Genomic DNA, 22800 nt, shown 5'->3' on the forward strand with positions numbered 1-22800 from the left:
GAGGCAGTATTATAGTAGGTATATTCTTGTACATAGGAGGCAGTATTATAGTAATTATATTCTTGTACATAGGAGGCAGTATTATAGTAGCTATATTCTTGTACATAGGAGGCAGTATTATAGTAGTTATATTCTTGTACATAGGAGGCAGTATTATAGTAGTTATATTCTTGTACATAGGAGGCAGTATTATAGTAGTTATATTCTTGTACATAGGAGGCAGTATTATAGTAGTTATATTCCTGTACATAGGAGCAGTATTATAGTAGTTATATTGTTGTACATGGGAGCAGTATTGTAGTAGTTATATTCCTATACATAGGAGCAGTATTATAGTAGGTATATTCTTGTACACAGGAGGCAGTATTATAGTAGTTATATTCTTGTACATAGGAGCAGTATTATAGTAGTTATATTCTTGTACATAGGAGCAGTATTATAGTAGTTATATTCTTGTACATAGGAGCAGTATTATAGTAGATATATTCTTGTACATAGGAGCAGTATTATAGTAGTTATATTCTTGTACATAGGAGCAGTATTATAGTAGCTATATTCTTGTACATAGGAGGCAGTATTATAGTAGTTATATTCTTGTACATAGGAGGTAGTATTATAGTAGTTATATTCTTTGTCAATTTTCTTTTTATTGAAAAGAAGCAGACAACACTTACAAAAGTGACCGTGCATACATAATGCAAAGCATAAAGGCGTAGATAATAGTAACGACAAGGAGGATAGGCACATCCCCACAGACATGAACAAGCAGTATGAACAGTGATTGCGAACAGTCAAAAGTCACGACGTGAAGCATGGATAATACACCGTAACATACACATATATACAGGTCCTTCTAAAAAAAATTAGCATATTGTGATAAAGTTCATTATTTTCTGTAATGTACTGATAAACATTAGACTTTCATATATTTTAGATTCATTACACACCAACTGAAGTAGTTCAAGCCTTTTATTGTTTTAATATTGACGATTTTGGCATACAGCTCATGAAAACCCAAAATTCCTATCTCAAAAAATTAGCATATCATGAAAAGGTTCTCTAAACGAGCTATTAACCTAATCATCTGAATCAACTAATTAACTCTAAACACCTGCAAAAGATTCCTGAGGCTTTTAAAAACTCCCAGCCTGGTTCATTACTCCAAACCGCAATCATGGGTAAGACTGCCGACCTGACTGCTGTCCAGAAGGCCATCATTGACACCCTCAAGCAAGAGGGTAAGACACAGAAAGACATTTCTGAACGCATAGGCTGTTCCCAGAGTGCTGTATCAAGGCACCTCAGTGGGAAGTCTGTGGGAAGGAAAAAGTGTGGCAGAAAACGCTGCACAACGAGAAGAGGTGACCGGACCCTGAGGAAGATTGTGGAGAAGGACCGATTCCAGACCTTGGGGGACCTGCGGAAGCAGTGGACTGAGTCTGGAGTAGAAAATGGGCTACAGGTGCCGCATTCCCCAGGTCAAGACACTTTTGAACCAGAAACAGCGGCAGAAGCGCCTGACCTGGGCTACAGAGAAGCAGCACTGGACTGTTGCTCAGTGGTCCAAAGTACTTTTTTTCGGATGAAAGCAAATTTTGCATGTCATTCGGAAATCAAGGTGCCAGAGTCTGGAGGAAGACTGGGGAGAGGGAAATGCCAAAATGCCTGAAGTCCAGTGTCAAGTACCCACAGTCAGTGATGGTCTGGGGTGCCATGTCAGCTGCTGGTGTTGGTCCACTTTGTTTTATCAAGGGCAGGGTCAATGCAGCTAGCTATCAGGAGATTTTGGAGCACTTCATGCTTCCATCTGCTGAAAAGCTTTATGGAGATGAAGATTTCATTTTTCAGCACGACCTGGCACCTGCTCACAGTGCCAAAACCACTGGTAAATGGTTTACTGACCATGGTATTACTGTGCTCAATTGGCCTGCCAACTCTCCTGACCTGAACCCCATAGAGAATCTGTGGGATATTGGGAAGAGAAAGTTGAGAGACGCAAGACCCAACACTCTGGATGAGCTTAAGGCCGCTATGGAAGCATCCTGGGCCTCCATAACACCTCAGCAGTGCCACAGGCTGATTGCCTCCATGCCACGCTGCATTGAAGCAGTCATTTCTGCAAAATGATTCCCGACCAAGTATTGAGTGCATAACTAAACATAATTATTTGAAGGTTGACTTTTTTTGTATTAAAAACACTTTTCTTTTATTGGTCGGATGAAATATGCTAATTTTTTTAGATAGGAAATTTGGGTTTTCATGAGCTGTATGCCAAAATCATCAATATTAAAACAATAAAAGGCTTGAACTACTTCAGTTGGTGTGTAATGAATCTAAAATATATGAAAGTCTAATGTTTATCAGTACATTACAGAAAATAATGAACTTTATCACAATATGCTAATTTTTTGAGAAGGACCTGTGGGCACTTGTGGATCATTGTGGGGACATACCCTGAACATACAGAAATGTGTACGTGTATATGTCACTTAGCCTACTGGGGTCGATTTATCCTGATGGTGAACAGTGAGGCAAACGGCCTCACTAAAACAACCTAACCATAATATGGATCTCTAAGCACATCCTATGGAAGTATGTGAATAGTAGTTATATTCTTGTACATACAGTTATGTGAAAAAATTAGGACACCCTTTGAAAGCATGTGGTTTTTTGTAACATTTTTAATAAAAGGTTATTTCATCTCAGTTTCAACAATACAGAGAGATTAAAGTAATCCAACTAAACAAAGAAAACTGAAGAAAAGTCTTTTCAAGATCTTCTGTAAATGTCATTCTACAAAAATGCCTATTCTAACTGAGGAAAAAGATAGGACACCCTCACATGTATTCCCTCTTAAATTGGCTCAGATCTCACACAGGTATATCACACCAGGTGCACATAATTAGTAGATCGTTACTCTGCATGTTGAATGAGGCTTGCCCTATTTAAACCTCAGACATTTAGTTTGGTGTGCTCCTGACTGTTGAAGTGAGAGTGAGCACCATGGTGAGAGCAAAAGAGCTGTCAGAGGACTTCAGAAAAAAGATTGTAGCAGCCTATGAGTCTGGGAAGGGATTTAAAAAGATCTCAAAAGATTTTGAAATCAGCCATTCCACTGTCCGGAAGATAGTCTACAAGTGGAGGGCTTTCAAAACAACTGCCAACATGCCCAGGACTGGTCGCCCCAGCAAGTTCACCCCAAGAGCAGACCGCAAGATGCTAAAAGAGGTCTCCAAAAACCCTAAAGTGTCATCTCGAGAACTACAGCAGGCTCTGGCTACTGTTGATGTAGAAGTACATGCCTCTACAATCAGAAAGAGACTGTACAAGTTTAACTTGCATGGGAGGTGTGCAAGGAGGAAACCTTTGCTTTCCAAGAGAAACATCGAGGCCAGACTGACATTTGCCAGAGATAAAGTTGACAAAGACCAGGACTTCTGGAATAATGTTCTTTGGACAGATGAGTCCAAAATTGAATTATTTGGACACAACAGCAGAGGACATGTTTGGCGTAAACCAAACACAGCATTCCAAGAAAAGAACCTCATACCAACTGTGAAGCATGGAGGTGGAAGTGTCATGGTTTGGGGCTGCTTTGCTGCAGCAGGACCTGGTCAGCTCACCATCATAGAATCCACGATGAATTCTACTGTGTATCAGAAGGTGCTTGAAGAACATGTGAGACCATCAGTTAGAAAATTAAAGCTGAAGCGGAACTGGACCATGCAACATGACAATGACCCAAAACATACTAGTAAATCAACCAAAGATTGGCTGAAAAAGAAGAAATGGAGAGTCCTGGAATGGCCAAGTCAAAGTCCAGATTTGAATCCCATTGAGATGCTGTGGGGTGACTTGAAAAGGGCTGTACGTGCAAGAAACCCCTCAAACATCTCACAGCTGAAAAAGTTCTGCATTGAGGAGTGGGGTAAAATTTCCTCAGACCGATGTCGAAGACTGGTAGATGGCTACAAGAACCGTCTCACTGCAGTTATTTCAGCCAAAGGAGGTAACACTCGCTATTAGGGGCAAGGGTGTCCTATCTTTTTCCTCAGTTAGAATAGGCATTTTTGTAGAATGACATTTACAGAAGATCTTGAAAAGACTTTTCTTCAGTTTTCTTTGTTTAGTCGGATTACTTTAATCTCTCTGTATTGTTGAAACGGAGATGAAATAACCTTTTATTAAAAATGTTACAAATAACCACATGCTTTCAAAGGGTGTCCTAATTTTTTCACATGACTGTAGGGGCAGTATTGTAGTAGTTATAGCAGTATTATAGCAGTTATATTCTTGTACATAGGAGCAGTATTATAGAAGTTATATTCTTGTACATAGGAGCAGTATTATAGTAGGTATATTCTTGTACATAGGAGCAGTATTATAGTAGTTATATTCTTGTACATAGGAGCAGTATTATAGTAGTTATATTCTTGTACATAGAAGCAGTATTATAGTAGTTATATTCTTGTACATAGGAGCAGTATTATAGTAGCTATATTCTTGTACATAGGAGCAGTATTATAGTAGTTATATTCTTGTACATAGGAGCAGTATTATAATAGTTATTTTCTTGTACATAGGAGTAGTATTATAGTAGTTATATTCTTGTACATAGGAGGCAGTATTATAGCAGTTATATTCTTAACCAAAACTCTTTTTATTGAGAGTGCAAACGGTCTGGTCAAAAAATACGTATCAGTATATAGCCATATGCAAATGGCAGCAGTAGAATGGGTACAAATATTCTTACAGACCATATCATATCTACTAACATAGTGAGTATAAGCAAATTTAGTTAACAAAAAATTACAGAAAAGGACACGGACAAGAGTGGGGAATTGGGAGGAGGGGTAGAATGGGGTGGGTAGAGGAGGAGAGGGAGTTCTTCCAATTCACTCGGGATTGCGATACTTCTCCCACGGTCGCCACAGTTTGAGAAATTTTGAACGTGTGCGCGTTTCCCAATGGGCTAATTCCTCAAATCTAAACAGTTGGTCTGTTTTCTCGGTCCACATTAACATTGAGGGTGGCGAATCCCCAGATGAGGGGTATCAACATACGTGCTGCAGTAAGAAGCATGGTCGGGAGGTCAGCTTTGGCAGGATAAGGGAATCATTGGGACACCAGAGGAGTACTAGTTTTGCATCCAGACGTACCTCAGAGGTGCATATCTGGTTAATTGTGTTTGAGACCAGAAGGGGCGAATTTTGCTGCAGGACCACCATGTGTGTGACAAAGAGCCGACTTCTGTTCCACACCTCCAGCACTGCGATGGAATATCCGGGTTGAGCCTATGCAGGAATTCTGGTGTTTTGTACCAGCGGGTCAGTAACTTGTATGAATTTTCCTGAATTTTGATGCATCGGTTGAAGCCATGTGAATGAGCTAAGATAAAGGCCTTTTCCGGCTCAGTCAATTGGATTGTGAGCTCCTTTTCCCAGGCAGACACAAAGTGCAGTGCTGGAGGAGCAGAAGAGAGCAGCTCCCTGTAGAGTGTCGAGAGGGGCTTTTTCGGTAACTCGAAAAGCTTCTTCTCTAGCCAAGTAGGTGTATCATCAGTGGGGGAAGGTAGCTTGAGGGCTTTAATATCACGACTAAATGCCCCAATAGAAAGGAAGGAGAGGGCTTTGACCCTCGGCAGATCCTGGATCTTGTCCCATGCCAAGTCCCCAGACGTAGAAGCGATATCTTGTAAGGTAAGGTCAGAGAGTATGCTCCAGACTCCGGAGGGTCTGAGTATATCGGGGTGAATATAGTTCTGTAGTAGATGCAGGGGAAGGTGGATATTAGGGAACCTGAGGTCTCGGGATTTATATAGTTTGGCCCATTCCACCAACATGCCTTTCCAAATGGGAGAGGCATATGTGTTATTCGGGGTGCATGTGCGGATTCCCCATAGGATAAGTCCTTCCTTGTAGGTGATAAGAGCACGTTCCAGTTGTACGCAAAGATTCGGGGGTTGGCGTGAGAGGAGAGAAAAGCACCTGTTCAGGAGCGACGCTGTATAATAAGTCTGGATGTCGGGCATACCAAAGCCCCCAAATCCCTTTTCTCTTGTCAATATTGAGTAAGCTATCCTGGAGGACTTGCCCGCCCACATGAACAAAGAGAACATACGGCGTATCTCCATAAAAAAGGAGCGAGGGAGCCAAATTGGTAGTGTTTGTATTAAATATAAAAGTTTGGGTACAATGAAGGCTTTAAGGAAGTTCTTCCTGCCTATCCAGGAGATGAAGGGGAGTTTAAGGGACTGTAGATGTGTTCTAATTTCTTTGAGTAGGGGGCCGTAGTTGAGATTAAATAGGTCATCTTGGTTAGCTGAGATTCGTATCCCTAGGAACGTAATATCACGGGGGGCCCAAGCAAAGGAGGTGGCGCGTTTGAGGTTCTTGACTATATAGGATTTGCATGAAACATTCAGGGCCATGGATTTGCTATAATTAATCTTGAAATTTGAAATCCATCCAAACTCTTCGAATAGAGAGTGGAGCCGCGGGAAAGAAATCGTGGGGTTGGTGGTCATAATTAATAGGTCATCGGCAAATGCTGCAGTGGTATGCATACAAGAACCCATCTTGATGCCTTCAATATCAGGGTCTTGTCTGATCTTGCATAGCAGGGTTTCCATTACTATGACAAAAAGAGACGGGGAGAGGGGGCATCCCTGTCTAGTGCCATTGGATATGGCAAAGGCAGGGGAAAGAGTGCCGTTGACCTTGACTCTGGCAGAGGGGGACGAGTATAAAGAGAAAATAGCCGCGATAAACTGATCAGGGAAGCCAAATTTCGACAGTGCCGCAGACATATACTGCCAACTGACCCTGTCGAAGGCCTTTTCCGCGTCTGTGCTGAGCAAGGAGTTGAAGTGCTCCGCGCCCAATTCATGAGGTGGAGGAGGCGGATGGTATTTTCGTTCCCCTGTCTGCCAGAGACAAACCCAACTTGCTCCCTATGGATGATATCGGGGAGAATCTGCTGAATTCGCTGAGCCAATATCTTAGCCCACCACTTTACGTCCGTATTAAGGAGGGAGATTGGGCGATAACTACCACAATTTAGAGGATCTTTCTTCTCTTTATGAATAATCGTAATGTGGGCCGAAAGCGATTGGGGAGGGAGTTGGCCTCCGTTCAGAAGGTGATTACACATGGAGCGGAAGTGGGGGACTAGGATATCTTGGAAATTTTTATAGTACGTAATGGAGAAGTCGTCAGGCCCAGGGCTCTTCCCTGAGGGAATAGAGGCCAGTACTTTCCGCGCTTCAGAATCTGTAATTGGGGCTACTAGCTGAGTTGCCTGGGACTGGGTGATATTAGGGAGCTGTAGGGAGGAGAGGAATTTTTCCGTGGCTTCCGTGAGGGTATTAAGCGACTGATTCGAGGGGGGTGGAAGATTGTAGAGCTCTGTATAAAAGATGCTAAAGGCCATCGCAATGTCAGGGGTGGACTTCAGGTGGGTTCCTTTAGCATCTTTGATAGCAGAGATAAAAGAATCAGAGTGTTGTTTTTTAACTAGCGCTGCCATAAGTTTGTTCCCTTTATCGCCATGAGCGTACGATTTAAATCTAGAGCGTAGGAGCAGTTTGGCCGATGTTACATTTAGTAAGTTCTTAAGCTTAGTTCTTGCATCACTAAGTTCAGTGGCACAACTAAGTGCCTGTGATTGTTTGTGCGTAAGTTTGAGCGACTCAATTTGGGACAGAAGGGTGGCAATGGCTTGAGAGCGCTGTTTTTTAACGTGGGAGCCGAGGGCGATAAGTTCACCGCGGATCACCGCTTTATGGGTTTCCCATACAATCGTGGTGATGGGGCCTGCATTATTCCGCTGGAAGAACTCGGTCAGTCAGGAAGCTAGTCTCTGGGAGTTGGCTTGGTCTAAGATGAGGGTGTCATTGAGGCGCCAATTCCATTCCCTTTTTGGAAGAGTAGTCAAGGTGAAATGTATAAAAATTGGGGAGTGATCCGACAGAGTAATATTACCTATTTTGGCGTGCAGGAGCAGTTGGGCATGTTTTGAGGATAAGAAGAAGTGGTCTAGTCTATGGTATGAGGACTTGGCATTGGAAAAGAAGGTATAATCCCTACCAGAGGGGTTTAGAGTGCGCCATGTGTCAAACACACCAAATTTTTTCAAGGCCAGTTTCAAACGCCTTAGACGTATGTGTGTAATAGCCAATTTCCCGGAGGAGGAGTCTAAGCTAGGGTCAAGGGATACATTAAAATCTCCCCCTAAAATGACAATGCCTTCTTTGAAGGAGGATAGGAGTGTGAGGGTCTGAATCAGCCATTGGACCTGTACCCTATTTGGAGCGTAGATGTTAGCTAGTGTGATCTGGGTGTCAGCAATTGCGCCCTTCACAAACAAGTACCGACCATCCGGGTCTGAGGAAGAAGCCGAAACTACGAAGGGTAGTTGCTTGTGAATAGCTATGCTAACACCTCTGCTAGCCAAGCTATGCGTGCTGTGGTACCATTGTGAGAATTTTTTGGGCGGAAGATTAGGTATCTTACCCGACCGGAAGTGGGTCTCTTGGAAGAATGCTTTGTCTTTCTGCAGTAGAGATAGGATTTGCGATCTCTTACATGGCTCATTCAGACCTTTAACGTTGAAAGAAGAAACTATGACTTCAGCCATCCCCGGGCGGTGGTTGGGTACCTTGCATATCAGCAGTTGTAGACCAGTCGAGCGTGGAAGAAGGAGAGAAGGACACAGTAGGAGAAGGGAGGACACAGACAAAATTAACAAAACATCTGCAAATAAAGAAAAAGAAAGTTAAACGCAATAACCAGGATAAAACACAGAGAGATGAAAGCTCCACAGGGCGCCCGATGTTGAAGCGATCCTTTTTCATGACGGCGGACAGCGGGATCCACCGGGCGGGGGGTCTCGTGGAGCACTTGAGGGCCAGAAGGAGGCCATCAGGGGGTTGGGTCGTGAACCAGGGTAGATGCTGGTTAAACCCCAGCTTCTCAGGGGGGGAAGGGAAAGGTAATGTGAACTATAAAACTTAGCAGTAACAAGGTTCCAAATAAAACGTAAAGGGAAAGTCTCTTTCGTGCTGTAACAAGGGACGTCATCTGGGTGTCATCAGGGGTCACGGGCTGGGTGACCGCCAAAGGAAGTGCCCTTTCAGTGGGCCGTAGAGTTGGTTAGTGTCCCATAGGCGTCATAACTAGGGATGAGCGAACTCGAACTGTATAGTTCGGGTTCGTACAGAATTTTGGGGTGTCCGTGACACGGACCCGAACCCGGACATTTTCGTAAAAGTCCGGGTTCGGGTTCAGTGTTCGTCGCTTTCTTGGCGCTTTTGTGGCGCTTTCTTGGCGCTTTTTGAAAGGCTGCAAAGCAGCCAATCAACAAGCGTCATACTACTTGCCCCAAGAGGCCGTCACAGCCATGCCTACTATTGGCATGGCTGTGATTGGCCAGAGCACCATGTGACCCAGCCTCTATTTAAGCTGGAGTCACATAGCGCCGCCCGTCACTCTGCTCTGATTAGCGTAGGGAGAGGTTGCGGATGCAACAGTAGGGCGAGATTAGGCAGATTAACTCCTCCAAAGGACTTCACTTCATTAATCGATCGATCTGCAGCTGTGCATCATTGAGCTGCTGAAATTCAAATGCTCACTCACTGTTTTTAGGCTGCCCAGACCGTTTGTCAGTCACTTTTTTCTGGGGTGATCGGCGGCCATTTTGTGTCTTGTGCGGTGCTGCGACCAAGTGCATCCAAGCTGCGACCAAGTGCATTTAACCCTCAATGGTGTGGTTGTTTTTTGGCTAAAGCCTACATCAGGGTGAAGCTGTCACACCAAGTGCATTTAACCAGCAATAGTCTGTTCATTTTTTGGCCATATACTACATCAGGGGCAAGCTGCGCCCGTCACCAAGTGCATTTAACCCTCAGTAGTGTGGTTGGTCAAGCTGTGACACCAAGTGCATTTAACCAGCAATAGTCTGTTCATTTTTTGGCCATATACTACATCAGGGGCAAGCTGCGCCCGTCACCAAGTGCATTTAACCCTCAGTAGTGTGGTTGGTCAAGCTATCACACCAAGTGCATTTAACCAGCAATAGTCTGTTCATTTTTTGGCCATATACTAAATCAGGGGCAAGCTGCGCCTGTCACCAAGTGCATTTAACCAGCAATAGTGTGGTTATTTTTTGGCCATATCCCAGTCTAATTCTGTCACTAAATCCATACCGGTCACCCAGCGCCTAAATACTAGGCCTCAAATTTATATCCCGCTAAATCTCTCGTTACCGCTGTCCTGTTGTGGCTGGGAAAGTTATTTAGTGTCCGTCAAAGCACATTTTTTGTTCTGGGTTGAAATACAATTCCCAATTTAGCAATTTCATAATTTAGTGGTTTCTGCTATATCAGAGCTATTTGAAATCTATCCCTAAAAGGGTAGATCATATTGAAGGTGCACATAGGGTCATTCAGAATAACTTCACACACCCGCTACTGTGCATTTCCAAGTCTAATTCTGTCACTAAACCCATACCTGTCACCCAGCGCCTAAATACTAGGCCTCAAATTTATATCCAGCTGAATTTGAATACAATACATTGGGCCAAATAATTTTTTTCTTATTGTGGTGAACGGTAACAATGAGGAAAACATCTAGTAAGGGACGCGGACATGGCCGTGGTGGTGTTAGTGGATCCTCTGGTGCTGGGAGAGGACGTGCCCGTTCTGCCACATCCACACGTCCTAGTGTACCAACTACCTCAGGTCCCAGTAGCCGCCAGAATTTACAGCGATATATGGTGGGGCCCAATGCCGTTCTAAGGATGGTAAGGCCTGAGCAGGTACAGGCATTAGTCAATTGGGTGGCCGACAGTGGATCCAGCACGTTCACATTATCTCCCACCCAGTCTTCTGCAGAAAGCGCACAGATGGCGCCTGAAAACCAACCCCATCAGTCTGTCACATCACCCCCATGCATACCAGGGAAACTGTCTCAGCCTCAAGTTATGCAGCAGTCTCTTATGCTGTTTGAAGACTCCGCTGCAGGGTTTCCCAAGGGCATCCACCTAGCCCTTCCCCAGCGGTGAAAGATATAGAATGCACTGACGCACAACCACTTATGTTTCCTGATGATGAGGACATGGGAATACCACCTCAGCATATCTCTGATGATGACGAAACACAGGTGCCAACTGCTGCGTCTTTCTGCAGTGTGCAGACTGAACAGGAGGTCAGGGATCAAGACTGGGTGGAAGACGATGCAGGGGATGATGAGGTCCTAGACCCCACATGGAATGAAGGTCGTGCCACTGACTTTCACAGTTCGGAGGAAGAGGCAGTGGTGAGACCGAGCCAACAGCGTAGCAAAAGAGGGAGCAGTGGGCAAAAGCAGAACACCCGCCGCCAAGAGACTCCGCCTGCTACTGCCCGCCGCCATCTGGGACCGAGCACCCCAAAGGCAGCTTCAAGGAGTTCCCTGGCATGGCACTTCTTCAAACAATGTGCTGACGACAAGACCCGAGTGGTTTGCACGCTGTGCCATCAGAGCCTTAAGCGAGGCATTAACGTTCTGAACCTGAGCACAACCTGCATGACCAGGCACCTGCATGCAAAGCATGAACTGCAGTGGAGTAAACACCTTAAAACCAAGGAAGTCACTCAGGCTCCCCCTGCTACCTCTTCTGCTGCTGCCGCCTCGGCCTCTTCTGCTGCTGCCGCCTCGGCCTCTTCCTCCGCCTCTTCCAACACCACCACCACCACCTCCGTCACCAAGCGTCTCAACCATGTCACAAGGCAGCGTTCAGCTCTCCATCTCACAAACATTTGAGAGAAAGCGTAAATTCCCACCTAGCCACCCTCGATCCCTGGCCCTGAATGCCAGCATTTCTAAACTACTGGCCTATGAAATGCTGTCATTTAGGCTGGTGGACACAGACAGCTTCAAACAGCTCATGTCGCTTGCTGTCCCACAGTATGTTGTTCCCAGCCGCCACTACTTCTCCAAGAGAGCCGTGCCTTCCCTGCACAACCAAGTATCCGATAAAATCAAGTGTGCACTGCGCAACGCCATCTGTGGCAAGGTCCACCTAACCACAGATACGTGGACCAGTAAGCACGGCCAGGGACGCTATATCTCCCTAACTGCACACTGGGTAAATGTAGTGGCAGCTGGGCCCCAGGCGGAGAGCTGTTTGGCGCACGTCCTTCCGCCGCCAAGGATTGCAGGGCAACATTCTTTGCCTCCTGTTGCCACCTCCTCCTTCTCGGCTTCCTCCTCCTCTTCTTCCACCTGCTCATCCAGTCAGCCACACACCTTCACCACCAACTTCAGCACAGCCCGGGGTAAACGTCAGCAGGCCATTCTGAAACTCATATGTTTGGGGGACAGGCCCCACACCGCACAGGAGTTGTGGCGGGGTATAGAACAACAGACCGACGAGTGGTTGCTGCCGGTGAGCCTCAAGCCCGGCCTGGTGGTGTGCGATAATGGGCGAAATCTCGTTGCAGCTCTGGGACTAGCCAATTTGACGCACATCCCTTGCTTGGCGGATGTGCTGAATTTGGTGGTGCAGAAGTTCATTCACAACTACCCCGACATGTCAGAGCTGCTGCATAAAGTGCGGGCCGTCTGTTCGCGCTTCCGGCGTTCACATCCTGCTGCTGCTCGCCTGTCTGCGCTACAGCGTAACTTCGGCCTTCCCGCTCACCGCCTCATATGCGACGTGCCCACCAGGTGGAACTCCACCTTGCACATGCTGGACAGACTGTGCGAGCAGCAGCAGGCCATAGTGGAGTTTCAGCTGCAGCACGCACGGGTCAGTCGCACTACAGAACAGCACCACTTCACCACCAATGACTGGGCCTCCATGCGAGACCTGTGTGCCCTGTTGCGCTGTTTCGAGTACTCCACCAACATGGCCAGTGGCGATGACGCCGTTATCAGCGTTACAATACCACTTCTATGTCTCCTTGAGAAAACACTTAGGGCGATGATGCAAGAGGAGGTGGCCCAGGAGGAGGAGGAGGAGGAGGAAGAGGGGTCATTTTTAGCACTTTCAGGCCAGTCTCTTCGAAGTGACTCAGAGGGAGGTTTTTGGCAACAGCAGAGGCCAGGTACAAATGTGGCCAGACAGGGCCCACTACTGGAGGACGAGGAGGACGAGGATGAGGAGGAGGTGGAGGAGGATGAGGATGAAGCATGGTCACAGCGGGGTGGCACCCAACGCAGCTCGGGTCCATCACTGGTGCGTGGCTGGGGGGAAAGGCAGGACGATGACGATACGCCTCCCACAGAGGACAGCTTGTCCTTACCCCTGGGCAGCCTGGCACACATGAGCGACTACATGCTGCAGTGCCTGCGCAACGACAGCAGAGTTGCCCACATTTTAACCTGTGCGGACTACTGGGTTGCCACCCTGCTGGATCCACGCTACAAAGACAATGTGCCCACCTTACTTCCTGCACTGGAGCGTGATAGGAAGATGCGCGAGTACAAGCGCACGTTGGTAGACGCGCTACTGAGAGCATTCCCAAATGTCACAGGGGAACAAGTGGAAGCCCAAGGCCAAGGCAGAGGAGGAGCAAGAGGTCGCCAAGGCAGCTGTGTCAATGCCAGCTCCTTTGAGGGCAGGGTTAGCATGGCAGAGATGTGGAAAACTTTTGTCAACACGCCACAGCTAACTGCACCACCACCTGATACGCAACGTGTTAGCAGGAGGCAACATTTCACTAACATGGTGGAACAGTACGTGTGCACACCCCTCCACGTACTGACTGATGGTTCGGCCCCATTCAACTTCTGGGTCTCTAAATTGTCCACGTGGCCAGAGCTAGCCTTTTATGCCTTGGAGGTGCTGGCCTGCCCGGCGGCCAGCGTTTTGTCTGAACGTGTATTCAGCACGGCAGGGGGCGTCATTACAGACAAACGCAGCCGCCTGTCTACAGCCAATGTGGACAAGCTGACGTTCATAAAAATGAACCAGGCATGGATCCCACAGGACCTGTCCGTCCCTTGTCCAGATTAGACATTAACTACCTCCCCTTAACCATATATTATTGGACTCCAGGGCACTTCCTCATTCAATCCTATTTTTATTTTCATTTTACCATTATATTGCGAGGCTACCCAAAGTTGAATGAACCTCTCCTGTGTCTGGGTGCCGGGGCCTAAATATATGCCAATGGACTGTTCCAATGTTGGGTGACGTGAAGCCTGATTCTCTGCTATGACATGCAGAATGATTCTCTGCTGACATGAAGCCAGATCCTCTGTTACGGGACCTCTCTCCTCTGCCTAGGTGCTGGGCCTAAATATCTGCCAATGGACTGTTGCAGTGGTGGCTGACGTGAAGCCTCATTCTCTGCTATGACATGCAGACTGATTCTCTGCTGACATGAAGCCAGATTCTCTGTTACGGGACCTCCCTCCTCTGCCTGGGTGCTAGGCCTAAATATATGCCAATGGACTGTTGCAGTGGTGGCTGACGTGAAGCCTCATTCTCTGCTATGACATGCAGACTGATTCTCTGCTGACATGAAGACAGATTCTCTGTTACGGGACCTCCCTCCTCTGCCTGGGTGCTGGGCCTAAATATATGCCAATGGACTGTTGCAGTGGTGGCTGACGTGAAGCCTCATTCTCTGCTATGACATGCAGACTAATTCTCTGCTGACATGAAGACAGATTCTCTGTTACGGGACCTCTCTCCTCTGCCTGTGTGTGTGCTGGGCCTAAATATATGCCAATGGACTGTTGCAGTGGTGGCTGACGTGAAGCCTCATTCTCTGCTATGACATGCAGACTGATTCTCTGCTGACATGAAGCCAGATTCTCTGTTACGAGACCTCCCTCCTCTGCCTGGGTGCTGGGCCTAAATATATGCCAATGGACTGTTGCAGTGGTGGCTGACGTGAAGCCTGATTCTCTGCTATGACATGCAGACTGATTCTCTGCTGACATGAAGCCAGATTCTCTGTTACGGGACCTCCCTCCTCTGCCTGGGTGCTGGGCCTAAATATATGCCAATGGACTGTTGCAGTGGTGGCTGACGTGAAGCCTCATTCTCTGCTATGACATGCAGACTGATTCTCTGCTGACATGAAGCCAGATTCTCTGTTACGGGACCTCCCTCCTCTGCCTGGGTGTGGGCCTAAATATATGCCAATGGACTGTTGCAGTGGTGGCTGACGTGAAGCCTCATTCTCTGCTATGACATGCAGACTGATTCTCTGCTGACATGAAGCCAGATTCTCTGTTACGGGACCTCCCTCCTCTGCCTGGGTGCTGGGCCTAAATATATGCCAATGGACTGTTGCAGTGGTGGCTGACGTGAAGCCTCATTCTCTGCTATGACATGCAGACTAATTCTCTGCTGACATGAAGACAGATTCTCTGTTACGGGACCTCTCTCCTCTGCCTGTGTGTGTGCTGGGCCTAAATATATGCCAATGGACTGTTGCAGTGGTGGCTGACGTGAAGCCTCATTCTCTGCTATGACATGCAGACTGATTCTCTGCTGATATGAAGACAGATTCTCTGTTACGGGACCTCCCTCCTCTGCCTGGGTGCTGGGCCTAAATATATGCCAATGGACTGTTGCAGTGGTGGCTGACGTGAAGCCTCATTCTCTGCTATGACATGCAGACTAATTCTCTGCTGACATGAAGACAGATTCTCTGTTACGGGACCTCTCTCCTCTGCCTGGGTGCTGGGCCTAAATTTATGAAAATGGACTCTTACAGTGGTGGGTGACGTGAAGCCAGATTCTCTGCTATGGGACCTCTCTCCAATTGATTTTGGTTAATTTTTATTTATTTAATTTTTATTTTAATTCATTTCCCTATCCACATTTGTTTGCAGGGGATTTACCTACATGTTGCTGCCTTTTGCAGCCCTCTAGCTCTTTCCTGGGCTGTTTTACAGCCTTTTTAGTGCCGAAAAGTTCGGGTCCCCATTGACTTCAATGGGGTTCGGGTTCGGGACGAAGTTCGGATCGGGTTCGGATCCCGAACCCGAACATTTCCGGGATGTTCGGCCGAACTTCTCGAACCCGAACATCCAGGTGTTCGCTCAACTCTAGTCATAACATCTCAGCTGTGCGGAGGAAACTCGGAAGTGGCGGGAAGATGGTGTTCCCGGTTGGGTCTGGGAGCTTTACCCGAGGTGACAGTATTCCACTGGGCCAAGCTTGGAGGCGAGGGTATTGGCTCTCCCTGGTCGGCGGGCTTCCAGGACGGTATTTCCAGCGGTGAAATACCCATGTGAACCCAGGCAGCATTTAGATCCTGAGGGGTGCGTATAGTAATCTGTCTCCCGTTCTTCATAACGGCCAGGCCGAATGGGTAAAGCCATCTGAACTAAATGGCAGAGGCCTTGAGAGCTTCTAGGAGTGGCCGAAGAATTCGGTGTTTCGCCAGCGTAGTAGGAGCCAGGTCTTGAAAAAACAAGATCGGTGTGCCTTCAAATTCCAGGCTATCTGCTTCTCTACTTGCTTTCAGCAGAGCCGCAGTGTCCACGTAACTTAGAAGGCCACAAACAACATCTCTCGGCGGATCAGAGCCTTTAGGTTTAGGTCTCAAAGCACTGTGTATCCTCTCAATTGTTATTTTCGCAGCTCTGTCCGTTCCCAGAAGATTCGCAAAAATTTTGCATGCGATTTTTTCCAGAGCTTCCGATGCGAATGATTCAGGCAGGCCCCGGATCCGAATATTTCGTCTGCTGCTGCGATTTTCTTGATCTTCGATGCGAAGCAAAGCATCATTAAGCAAGTCCTTATGCGAATTTAATGCCGCGCATATTTCTCCCTCATGGCGAATAATCGCATCATGCAAATTTTCTAAGTCCGCCACCCGCTGCCCCATGCTGCGCAGGTCTACCTTGATCTCTGCTAGGTCTTGTCGCAGGGGAATCATAGTCTTCTCCCTCAGAATGCTGAGATGCAGCCGGCGCCATCTTGGGAGTCTCGGCCACACGGGTCTTGGGCTGCTTTTTCAAGTATTGCTCCATATCTGGTTGTTTGGAGCGGACCTGGGTGGTCTCTAAAGGGTCCTTGGTGCGGTCTCTCCCCACTTTGCCCATTTGCGCTGGTAAAAAGGTGCTTTTAATGGGGTTAATCACCAGCTAGTTGAAGGAGCTCAGCAACAGGCAGCCATTCAGGAAGGCAGCCAAGCTCCGCCCCATAGTAGGTATATTCTTGTACATAGGAGCAGTATTATAGTAGCTATATTCTTGTACATAGGAGCAGTATTATAGTAGGTATATTCTTGTACATAGAAGCAGTATTATAGTAGTTATATTCTTGTGCATAGGAGCAGCATTATAGTAGTTATATTCTTGTACATAGGAGCAGTATTATAGTAGTTATATTCTTGTACATAGAAGCCGTATTATAGTAGTTATATTCTTGTACATAGGAGCAGTATTATAGTAGTTATATTCTTGTACATAGGAGCAGTATTATAGTAGTTATATTCTTGTACATAGGAGCAGTATTATAATAGTTATATTCTTGTACATAGGAGCAGTATTATAGTAGTTATATTCTTGTACATAGGAGCAGTATTATAGTAGTTACATTCTTGTACATAGGAGCAGTATTATAGTAGTTATATTCTTGTACATAGGAGCAGTATTATAGTAGTTATATTCCTGTACATAGGAGCAGTATTATAGTAGTTATATTCTTGTACATAGGAGCAGTATTATAGTAGTTATATTAAAGCGCTGCGGAATATGGTGACGCTATATAAATACATTTTATTATTATTATTACTACTACAAAAGAGCAGTATGGTACCAGTTCTTGTTGATAGGTGCGGTTCTATAGTAGTAATAACTAATAAAAAGAAGCGCTATTATAGAAGTTATAATTAATTTGGGCTGTGTTCTGTGTTATAGTAAATAAGCCCAAAGTAAACACTTCTTGGTTTGTTGTATAACACAGTTTCTCAGATGTACTGTGGGGCACTTTATTTTGCCATGTACTACGATATCACAATGCAACAAGCCAAAATATTGCATTCTAAAAAATGCTTAAATCGCACCTAACCTTTTAACAAACTTTACATTAATCAGTGGTACAGTGTGTACCCAAGGAATAGCCCTATTTTTGGCTATATAACTTTTATATAACTGTATAACTTGTGGGTGGAGACTAGCTGCCATCCACTGCACAAAGAAAGTAGAGGAAAATCTGCTTCTTAAGCTTCTCTTACTCATTCAGAAGCAACCCCAGGTCATGGAGGGCATTACAGATAACTACTGACCTGGATGGTTGGGAATAATTTACAAACCGGATTCCAAAAAAGTTAGGACACTATACAAATCGTGAATAAAAACTGAATGCAATGATGTGGAGGTGCCAACTTCTAATATTTTATTCAGAATAGAACATAAATCACGGAACAAAAGTTTAAACTGAGAAAATGTACCATTTTAAGGGAAAAATATATATGTTGAATCAGAATTTAATGGTGTCAACAAATCCCCAAAAAGTTGGGACAAGGCCATTTTCACCACTGTGTGGCATCTCCCCTTCTTCTTACAACACTCAACAGACATCTGGGGACCGAGGAGACCAGTTTCTCAAGTTTAGAAATAGGAATGCTCTCCCATTCTTGTCTAATACAGGCCTCTAACTGATAGATGCAAAGTCTTTGCAATTTTTCGCTGGGTAACACCTTTCTGATATTGCTTCACTATCTTTCTGCGCAACATTGTGGGAATTGGTGATCCTCTACCCATCTTGGCTTCTGAGAGACACTGCCACTCTGAGAACCTCTTTTTATACCCAATCATGTTGCCAATTGAACTAATTAGTGTTAATTGCTCTTCCAGCTCTTCGTTATGCTCAAATTTACTCTTTCCAGACTCTTATTGCTACTTGTCCCAACTTTTTGGGGATTTGTTGACACCGTGAAAATTTGAATCAACGTATTTTTCCTTTAAAATGATACATTTACTCGGATTAAACGTTTGATCTGTCATCTACGTTCTATTACAAATAAAATATTGACATTTGCCATCTCCACATCATTGCATTCAGTTTTTATTCACAATTTGTTTAGTGTCCCGACTTTTTGGGAATCCGGTTTGTATTTGAGCTGTGATTAAAACTTCCTATTTAGCTGTGCAGTCTCTTTGTCTGTGTGTATCTCCGCTCCTGCTCACTCCTCCCCTCTCCTTTGACTCCTTCTGTAAATCTGATCTGCCCTGGACAGATTTAAGAAAGTTTCCATAGTAAAAACCAATTTGCAAGGGGTGCGGTGGGAAGAGATAAACTGCTGATAACATGTGAACTAGACATTTCTCAACGATAAAACATATTACAACGTTTCTTGTGGTCGCTTGTACTGAATAATGTAGGCAAAGTTGTGTGAAAAGTTAGTAACTATTTAAACACAAATATTAATTTGTGCCATACAATTGATCCTGTTATTTTTATATCATATTTTTATGCCTTGTTTGTTCACTTCTGTTATTGTATCTACCTTGGTAGGATTGCTCTGAATGGTACCGTAGACTGGAGAGCAGGAGATAAAATAGTTTTAAGTTCATCATCGTATGAGGCTCATCAAGCTGAACTTGTTCATCTTAGAGATATATATGGAACTATTGTTCGGATATGGGGCAAGCTAAACTATTGGCATTCTGGTAAGTCATAAACAAGATTAGTTATTCAATTTTAATTATATATCATGTGGGGTACCAAAACTACTCCAACCACCTTAAAACTATTTTAGCTTAGTAAAAAGAAGAAGAAAATCCCTTTATTGTTCCTCAGTGGGGAAATTTTGGAATTGTCTGAGATCCTTTTGTCCAACATGGACCTAATGTGCAGATGTTTTATGGTTGTGTTCTCCTTTTACCATATTCTGAACGCTCTACAACCTTGGCTCCCATCAACTTTTCTGGCCTGTGTTCGTAATTAGAGATGAGTGAATCGAAGTAGATGAAGTGCAATTCGATCAGAATTTCAGGAAAAAATTGATTCGCGCCCAATCCGAATTTCTTCACACTTCGCGTTAACGAATCAATTTTTTTTCTTAAAATGGCTGCTGCATGTGTTAGGACATGGAGCAAGGAACTCTGGGAACAAGGGATCACCCACAATGCCATGCATGCAGCCAATCAGCAGCCAGCCAGTCCTGTGATGTAACAGTCCTATAAATAGCCTCAGCCATCTAGGATTTAGCCATTTACTAGTGTACTTAGTACAATGATAGGCGTCAGCAGGCGCTAGCGACAGTGGTAGAAAAGAATTTCAAACTTTTATTTTGCTGTACTGTATATAAATTCAGGGAAATAATAGGGAGGAATAATTCCACAGTATTGAAGCAGAACAGGGTTCAGTAGGGGAGTTTACAGCCTGGGTAATAGGAACAATCATATTACACCTTGCTGCACTGACTGGGGATCCAATTTGCCAAAGTACAGCAAAATAAAAGTTTGAAATTCTTTTCTACCACTGTCCCTAGCGCCTGCTGACGCCTCTCATTGCACTAAGTACACTAGTAAATGGCTAAATCCAAGATGGCTGAGGCTATTTATAGGACTGTGACATCACAAGGCTGGCTGGCTGCTGATTGGCTGCATGCATGGCGGTTCTTGAATGGTTGACTCGGTCATCCATTTCATCCCAAGTGACATCAGACACCCCCAGCCAAGAGTCGGTGGGTTCGTCAGACACAACCCTTAGTTGGCATGTCCCGGGAGAAGGCCCTGTGCCCTCACCTGTCCTCAACCTGCTTCTGTCCTTTTCTGTTCCCTCAGCCAGAGAAGTATTATATGCTGTGGGCTCAGCTTATACCCTAGAGTGGCTGGGAGTCAGCAGGGTGGCAGCAGTGGGAGGTCAGGAGCCAAATGTGCGCGGGGTATACCACCCGCTTTGCAGGAGCCAACCTGCCTGGGAAGTAGTGGTGCAAGGGTTCACGGAATGAGCGGTGGTAGCAGTCAGTCAGTGCATAGTGTTGGGGGTAAAATCACCTACTAGGCGGTGTGGCAGTTTTTTGTTAAGCCGCCAGACGAGGTGAACATGGCCATTTGTAGAATCTGTGGGCAGAAGGTGAAGCTTGGCCAGGGTGCCAATGTTGGCACCAAGGCCCTGCGTCAACATATGCAGCGTCACCAAAAAAGTGGCCTGGGAGAACCGTGGCTCCGATATGGTGGTCCAGCCTGCCGCAGCAACTGCTGCATCACCCAATGGCACACACCTGATTTCAGGCGGTCAAGACTCCACCAACTCAGCCAAAGGGAGCTGTCTGTCCTTCCCATCATCTGCTGGTCCTGATGCTCCTGCTCCTCCTCCTTGACAATCATTCTGTCAGCAATTGATCACCGAAGGGTGCATGCCTGCCCTCATCCAATGGAGCAGAAGCTGAATGTGCTCCTGGCCAAGTTGCTGGTGCTGCAGTCCCTCCCTTTCCAAATGGTGGACTTTGCACCTTTCAAAGAACTGATGGCTTGTGCCGAGCCAAGGTGGAGAGTCCTAAGCCATCATTTCATTGCCAAAAAGGCAGCACCAGCCCTGCACAAGTATGTAGAACAGAAGGCGTGCCGGTCCTTGAGCCTGTTGGTGTCTACCAAAGTGCACGGCAGCGCCGACGTGTGGAGAGGTAACTATGGTTATGGATAATACATGTCCTTTACGGCCCACTGGGTGAATCTGGTTCCTGCACAGCCACACCAGCAACTTGGCCAGGTGACGCCGCTTCTGCCTCCATGTTCTCACGCTGTTGGTCCTTCGACAATGTCCGCCTCTGCCTCCTCATTGTCTAACGTGTCCTCAGCCTCCACTGCAGGGACAATTAACAGTTCCCCTCCAGCATACCACATGTGCAGGGCACGGTGGTGTCGCACTGTTCTGCACCTCGTTTGCCTGGGCGAACGGAGTCACACAGGGGAGGAACTGCTCAGTGTCCTTCATTAAGAAATCAAATCCTGGCTTTCTTTGTGACAACTCAGAATCTGAACCATGGTGACCGACAAAAGGAAGAACATGGTGTCGGCGCTGTGTTAAGGAGGGTTGAGCCATGCGCTCTGCATGGCACACATGTTCAATCTGGTTGGCAAGCGGTTCCTGAAGTCTTCCACCCATCTGTAAGTCATCCTAAAAATGGCCAGGAAACTTTGCATGCACTTCAGCCACTCGTACACCGCAAAGCACACCCTCCTTATGCTGCAGCTTTTTTGTTTTAGCAATACTAATGGATTACTGACCAAAATCTGATCGAGTGAAGGCGGATGCTCCACAGACAGGATCCGTTTTTTGGGGGTTATTGTTCTGACAGATTAAAGGAAGGACAAAATACTCAGTGACGTTAACACAAACTTACTGCTGACATCCACTCTCTTCTGTTGGGGGCTCTAGTTGTATAAGCGTTTAATAGAACAAGTTCTGTAGACATCTATGTGGAATCAGTGAATTGGTGTAAAAGGAGTGTGCTCTTTCATGCTATAGTAGGATCTTGGGACTCTGCATGGTTCTTTGTACCTGGCGATAACATTGACCTGTAAGGCTGAGTTCACACAAGTTATTTGGTCAGTTTTGGCCCTGTAACTGCCCAAATAAGTGAAGTGTGCAGTGATTCTAAGAGTGACGCCTGTCATGTGCATGTCATACTGACTCACAGTATTATTTCACTACCACAGCAGACTCCCTATGCGTGTTACTGCAAGGCACAGTGTTCTACACCACTATACAGGCTCTCTGCAGCCAGGAAATAGCTGTTTTTAACACGATTCACCACTAATAAATTCGGATAGGACTGATTTATTTTGCCCGAATCGATTTTTTGGCAACTTTGCTCATCTCATATTCGTAATGTTG

At 45.8% G+C, this 22800-nt stretch overlaps 1 protein-coding gene across 1 annotated transcript in view; it reads left to right on the forward strand.

Moving 5' to 3' along the window:
- LOC122922917 (fibrocystin-like) overlaps positions 1-22800 on the forward strand; it is a gene marked incomplete at its 3' end in the record, with an annotated part of 234407 nt that overhangs the window by 194385 nt on the left and 17222 nt on the right. The window contains exon 21 of the mRNA XM_044273686.1: positions 19471-19625. Within this exon, the coding sequence (XP_044129621.1) occupies positions 19471-19625 (155 nt within the window). The remainder of the gene's footprint in view (positions 1-19470; positions 19626-22800) is intronic.

The sequence above is a fragment of the Bufo gargarizans genome, unplaced genomic scaffold, assembly GCF_014858855.1.
Source record: "Bufo gargarizans isolate SCDJY-AF-19 unplaced genomic scaffold, ASM1485885v1 original_scaffold_1056_pilon, whole genome shotgun sequence".
Lineage (NCBI taxonomy): Eukaryota > Metazoa > Chordata > Amphibia > Anura > Bufonidae > Bufo > Bufo gargarizans.